Consider the following 7,212-nt stretch of genomic DNA (forward strand, 5'->3'; position numbering starts at 1 on the left):
GATTGTTGGGTTTTTTTCTCTGTATCTATGAAGCGCCTTGAGGCGACTTATGTTGTGATTTGGCGCTATATAAATAAAATTGAATTGAATTGAATTGAACAAATCTATTGACTAAACTACACACTAACTACACAAGATTTGCGCTAATCATCGCAAATCTCTCACATCTCAAAACACCGCCGTCACTCCTAAAACTTCCCCCCTTCATAACAACTAAATGCCATGTTGCCATATCAGTTTTTGATTGGTCGACATGGTACATTTTTCGACCAATAGGAAAGGGTGGGGGTTTTTTGGTTTTGTTTTTGCTCACAGGCACGTTTCTTCCCGCAGTAAATATAAACAATGATAGTATTCAGGAAGAAAACCAAACATTGCATATATTTTTATCATAATTCTGGTTTTACGTGGCCTATCAGCACAATTTAAAAACTGGTATAAAGTCCACACTTTTTCCGTCAATTGCTCTGTCTGTCCTGCTCACATCTCCAATGGTTGTACACGTTGTCATTAACGTGGCTTCACTCCACATCTGCCACGCCGCATTGCTAGTTAAAACACCGGTGTCGGCACATAAGGACGCTGTCATAGTCTGTCAACGACATTGATTAGCTGCATATATACGAATGTGAATCGCGTGATTGGCTGGACTATGGGATAAGGTGGCATCGTTCTAATCCCATACGAGAGCAGCCAGTCACTCACTGACTAACACTGCAAAACAGAATTGTTAAAGTATTAATTTTAATTTCAATTCAGGTTAGATTTTTTTTTTGTGCCCAACGCAGCTTTTCTGTGTGCAAAGACCGTGCCAGCAGGGCGCAATTGCGCACGCACGCAGCTTAGACGGCACATTGCCGTGCACCCATACCCAGTATCCTGCTAGCCAATGTTCAATCCATCGAGAACAAGCTTGATGACCTCAGAGGCAGAATTAAGTTTCAGAGAGACATTCGGGATTGCAACCTCCTCTGCTTCAGCGAGACACGGCTGAACCCAGCGATACCAGACTATGCTGTGCAGCCAGCGGGGTTCTCAGAATCAGAAAGACTTTATTTATCCCCAAGGGGCAATTGACATACATAAAGTCTTTCTGATTCTGATTCTTTTCAGTTTACAGCATGGACAGGACAATGGAGTGGGGGAAGAAAAGAGGTGGTGGAGTGTGTTTCATGGTGAACAACAGATGGTGCGACAGCACGAACATCTCTCCACTCACGCGCTCTTGCTTACCCAATCTGGAACTTTTGATCATTAAATGTCGCCCTTTCTATCTCCATAGAATTCACTGTGATCATTGCCTGCACTGTTTATTTTCTGCCTCACGCAGACTTGGACACTGCCTTATGTGAGCTACATGAGGCCCTCACACAACAACAAGCACTTCACCAGTACGCCACACTCATTGTTATGGGAGATTTTAACAAAGTAAATCTCAAACAGACAATTGAAAACCTTCACCAGCACATCACCTGCCCCACCAGGGTCACTAGGACATTAGACCACTGCTACACCCCATTCAAGGACTGCTACAAGGTTCAGCCTCTGTCAGCATTTGGAAAATTGGACCATGCGGCCATCTTCCTTATGCCTGCTTACAAACGAAGGCTAAAGAAGCAAGCACCAATCAGGAGGGAGGTCACACACTGGAGGGCCCACTCAATGACCACGCTGCAGGACGCACTGGATGATTCAGACTGGGACATGTTTCGGCGCAGCTCTGATAATAATAACAATAATGATAAAAAAAATACAATTGTATTTGTATAGTACCTTTCTAGACAGAGTCACAAAGTGCTGCACATAAGACAAATAATAAAAGGTAAAACAGACAAAATAAAACATACAAAAATGAATCAAAAGCAGTTTTAAAAAGGTGAGTTTTGAGTTGTTGTTTAAAAACAACTACTGAGTCCGCAGTTCTTAAGGTTTGGGGGGAGAGATGACAGCAACATTTTTATGGATTGTGGGATTTATTGGGAAACTAGCGGATGACACAGTAGAAAGAATTATCATCCGAACAAGAAACTGTGAGTGGATAAAAACATCTGCGATGCTCTGAGATTGCGCACCACTGCCTACAATAAAGGGCTTGTCTCCAGTAATATGAACCAATACAAGGCTGCGTCTTGGTCAGAGCTTGGTCAGAGAGGCCAAGCAGAGCAAGGGGGGGAAACTAGAGTCACAGCTACAGCAGTGCAACTCTAGGAGCCCGTGGAAGAGACTACAGACAATAACGGACTACAAACATCCAGCTTCTCCAATGAAGAATGCCGACGCTTTACCGGCTGTTGAGCAGAACACGTTTTATGCTCGCTTCTATGCTGCAGCAATTAAAACAACAAGTGGCTGCGAGCACACAGAGTGCACCAGTGAAGACAACGTCTTCATCATCACAGAGCATGCCGTGAGGAAAGCTTTCAGAAGGGTGAACACCAGGAAGGCAGCAGGACCAGATGCAATCCCTGGTCGGGTCCTGAGAACCTGCGCTGACCAGCTAGCACTGGTGTTCACAGAGATCTTCAACGTCTCCCTGGCCAAAGGAGTGGTCCCTGTCCCAAAGAAACAACAGCCCGCTTGCCACACTATTACCGTCCAGTAGCACTGGCCTCAATTGTGATGAAGTGTTTTGAAAGACTTCTTCACTTCCTACCACCATCGACTCACTTCAGTTTGCATACCGGACTAATCACTCCACAGACAATGCCATAGCTCACCTGCTTCACACATCCCTGAGTCACCTGGACACTGGCAGAGGATGTTTTTGGACTACAGTTCAAAATTCAACGCAATAATTCCCTCAAAGCTTTTCATAAAGTTAAGGGTTCTACTCAGCACACCACTTTGTCAGTGGATCCTCAACTTCCTCACAGACAGACCCCAATCAGTGAGGGTGGGAGAACAAGCCTCCCTCTCCATCTCACTCTGCACTGTGTTTTAAGCCCCCTACTGTACTCATTGTACACTTATGATTGTGTAGCCACATCAGACACCACCTCCATTGTCAAGTTTTGCTGATGACATTGTTGTTGTGGGCCTTATCTCTGACAACATCTAGAACGCCTACCTGGAGGAGATTAGGAACCTGGAGACCTGGTGCCAGGAGAATAACCTCCTTAACGTCAGGAAGACTAAGGAGCTGATTGTGGACTTCACTACAAAAATGTGAGGAATTATGAGCCTCTGAACATCAATGGCACACCAGTGGAGAGCGTGGACAGTTTCCGGTACCTGTGTGTCCACAGGTCTCAGGACCTGTCATGGTCCTGCTACATTAACACCCTGGTTAAGAAAGCCCGCCAGCATATCTTCTTCCTCAGAAGACTTAGAGACTTCCATCTGCCACTGAGGGTGCTTAAAAACTTTTACTCCTGCACCATTGAGAGCGTGCTGACGGGAAACATCTGCACCTGGTTTGGGAACAGCACCAAGCAGGACAGACGAGATCTGCAAAGAGTGGTGCGCTCAGCCAAACGCATCATTCGATCAGAGCTTCCTGACCTCAAGTCCATCTACACCAAGTGGTGCAAGACCAAAGCCACGAAGATTATGATGGACCTCTCCCATCCCAACAATCAACTCTTCTCATTGTTGAGGTCTGGGAAGCGCTTCTGCTCCCTTAAGGCCAAAACAGAGAGAATGAGGAGGAGCTTCTTCCCCCAGGGTATTCGGGCCCTGAACCAGGTGTAGGATTGAACTCTCCCACACACATCACATCACTTTAGGCCTGGACTCTTTCACACACATCTCATCTCCACACGCACTCTGGTTTTTCTTTTTGCACACTTCTTATAATTTATGTCTTTTTATTAATAATTACATAATTACATAACAATTTACATAAGAATGTAAACTGCAAACTTAAAAATCTGTAAATTTTTGTAGTAATCTGTAAATTACTGTCAATTCTTACTGTCATTTAATGGTTGGGCATTGCACAGCAATAAGCATTTCACCTAATGTCATACTGTGTGACAAATAAAATTTTGCAAAGCAACTCTGCATACTGCATGCAAAAATGTAGCTGAATTTCATAAGTCTATAGTGCTCCAGATGCAGTATGTTCAGTTGTGGCACTGGTCAAGTACGTACATAACAACAGCCCGGTATATATTTTGAATATTTATATAAATCAAACTTGTTCTGCACTTCACCTTTATGATGAAAAAACTAAATTTCCCATGTCAGAGCAGTATAATGACAATTATGAAAAAAAGTATTTCATATGGTCAGTGGCATTATTACAAGGCAGGAAGCGTGTCCTGAACGAATACATCATATTGTAAAATTTTGCAGTGGGAAATATGTTTTGCGGATCAAGTGTACTTTGCAAGGCCACACTAGCTGTAAAGGCCAATATACTAGTTCTGAGCATAAGAGAGCAAAGAGAATAGCTCCTCTTGGAAAAAGGAATAAAATCAAGTAAACTCAAGTCATTGTCAAACTGGGATCAAGCAATATATTCTTCCTTGACTACTGAAATTCCAGTGTTGAAATTAAACATAAGGTATGGCAAACAATTCAGTTCACACTGAACAGAGAGGAGAGATTAACTGTACACTCCTAAAGCCTAAATTACAAGAGACTAAACAATAATGTTTCATACCTCCTTCTCTCTTGAGGATGAGGCAACCTGATAAAAACCTTAAAGAGACTCACATGATACACTGTGTGTGTTTGGTTGACGAAGGTGCTCAGAGACAGATTTTAAGTTTAGACGTTTTTATGAACCGGAGACACAAGAGCGGGTGAATACTGGTATAGTTTTGTTTTTGTTTTTGTTTTGGATTTTTACTTTACAAGTTCTGTATTTTTTATGTTTTATCTTTGAAAAATTCATGGATGAAGAGTCAAATGCTACCTATCTAACTCTGGACTGGTACACAGAGATTAACAAGTACAGATATGTTTTCTTTTTTGTTATGTTTACATTATATATTCTAATAATCTGCACTAACTCTACTATTCTGTATCTCATCTGGATTCATAAAAACCTCCATGAGCCTATGTACATTTTCATTGCAGCTTTGCTACTGAACTCTGTTCTTTACAGCACAACTATTTACCCAAAACTTCTGACTGACTTTTTATCTGAAATCCAAGTCACAACATATTCAGCCTGTCTCTTTCAGTTTTTTATGTTTTACACCCTAGGTTGTTCAGAGTTCCTTCTGTTGGCTGCCATGGCCTATGACAGATATGTGGCCATATGTAAACCTCTGGAATATCAAACTATCATGAGAAAAACCACTGTGGGTATTTTCCTGGTCATGGCTTGGCTTGTACCTGCTTGTCATATTGCAGTCCAAGCAATAGCGAGTGCTGGAGCTAAACTGTGTGACTCTAATATAAAAGGAATATTTTGTAGTAATGCAGTTTACACTCTTCAGTGTGAAAGATCAAGATTAATTACCGTCTTTGGTGTGTTCCTTCTAATTGATCTTGCAATACTTCCTATGCTCTTCATAGTTTACACATACACAAAAATATTTATTGTTTCTCATCGAAGTTGCAAAGAAATTAGGAAGAAAACTGCAGAGACTTGTTTACCCCATCTGTTAGTTTTAATCAGTTACTCTATGTTTTTTGTGTATGACATAAGCATAGCTCGTGTGAAATCAGATTTTCCAAAAACCACACGCATAATAATGACATTACAAATAATGCTCTATCAGCCTCTGCTAAATCCGTTCATTTATGGGCTCAAAATGAAGGACATTTCTAAACACTTAAATAAACTGCTTTCTCAGGCCAAAATCATTTCTTGTATTAAAACCTAATGCTAAGGTGAATTAATTTGGTTGTTAACCAGTTTTGTGCAGTTCAAAACACTTTTCTTTCTACATAATCAAATCATTCTTTCTTTCATGTGCTATGTGCAGAGGTGTTTTTTTTCTGTTCTCAAACTGATCTCCCTGTTGGAGCTCAGTCTGGGGGGAGTTATTTTTTTTCTCCTTATCTTTCCTCATGCTGTGAATTTTCCATTGTTATACCTCTCTGACCTGTCTTCCCCATGTGATTTTTTGTGTAATGTATGTATGGTCGGAGGGTAAGATGGCGCCGCCATTACGTGCAATAGGTAGGCAGCCTTATGAAATTTCCCCTTGTGGGACTAATAAAGGTCTATCAAATCAAATCAAATCATTCCAACTTTCAGGCAGAACATTTTTCAAATTAGTATATTATATCTGGGGAAGTACAAGAAAATATAAAGTGAAATAGCCCAGAATACTAATAGATACTGCATAGTAGATACTACATATACTAGATATTGCCTGCCTTGTGTTTCCCTTTATGCTGCCTATGGTTTGACGGAAATGATCTCTGTAAATTTCTTTGTAGTAAACTTTTACAGGTGTGTGACACACCTTTTCAGATTCACCATTAACCTTCATATTTCTGCATCATGCTTGTGCATATAATAAACACTTTGTATAAGAGTAATTGATGACCTACTGGATCATTTAGATTTGCAATACAGTGGGGAAACCAATATGCATTCAGTGTAAGCAAGTAGTGTCACATCTGTCTATTTGTTTCTGTGCTAACATCAGTTGCATTTCAGTCCAAGTGAATTCACAATAAAACTGTTGCCATATACACACATTCCTGGATTTATTGTCTGACATCTGGCCAGAGTGCCTCCATAGCAAAGGGGTTTATACTTTTGGCTGTTAAGTGAAAGTTCCCTGGTTTGAACCTGAAAGATCCCACAAAGAGAAACAAATCTCTGTGGTGTTGCATCAGGAACTGATGCTATGGCAGCCTCTTGTGAAAAAGTATCTTTACTGTCAGATAACTCTATAAACATGAAACCCACATAAAACCATCTTTGCTTCGAAACCATTTTCTAACCTGCTTCTCTTCAATCACAACCTTAATTTTATAACACTGAATATGTTTAGAGAGGGGCAGTAATCTGATTCCTTTTTTCAAGAAATTAGTAAAGTAAGGGATTACTATTGCAAAAAAGGTAATTAGAGTACTGTTACTTTCCCGTAAGCATGCTGCATTACTGCGTTACTAAACCGTGATTTTGTTTGCGAGAGTGATGTAAGCACGACAATGACATAAGCGTGTGCAATATCTGTGGTAACAGCTTTGTGCAGATCAACAATGGATAATATATCGGGAGTGGGAGAGAGTATGACCGTGCAGGTTTTAAAGCGTTGAAGTACTGACCTTACTTTGAGTTGGATTCTGTAAAAAGTG

At 40.9% G+C, this 7,212-nt stretch overlaps 1 protein-coding gene across 1 annotated transcript; it reads left to right on the top strand.

The window, feature by feature from the left end:
* Positions 1-4,838: 4,838 nt before the first annotated feature.
* LOC102210524 (olfactory receptor 2AT4-like) lies at positions 4,839-5,780 on the top strand. The gene has a single exon (XM_005754882.1). It carries the CDS (start codon positions 4,839-4,841, stop codon positions 5,778-5,780), a length of 942 nt encoding a protein of 313 aa, XP_005754939.1.
* The last annotated feature ends 1,432 nt before the right edge of the window (positions 5,781-7,212 follow it).

The sequence above is a fragment of the Pundamilia nyererei genome, unplaced genomic scaffold (assembly GCF_000239375.1).
Source record: "Pundamilia nyererei isolate P.nyererei 1_Seehausen unplaced genomic scaffold, PunNye1.0 scaffold00721, whole genome shotgun sequence".
Classification (NCBI taxonomy): domain Eukaryota; kingdom Metazoa; phylum Chordata; class Actinopteri; order Cichliformes; family Cichlidae; genus Pundamilia; species Pundamilia nyererei.

What these genes read in the sequence shown, in the direction of transcription:
- LOC102210524 (XM_005754882.1), top strand. Translation starts at nt 4,839, where the DNA reads ATGGATGAAGAGTCAAATGCTACCTATCTAACTCTGGACTGGTACACA.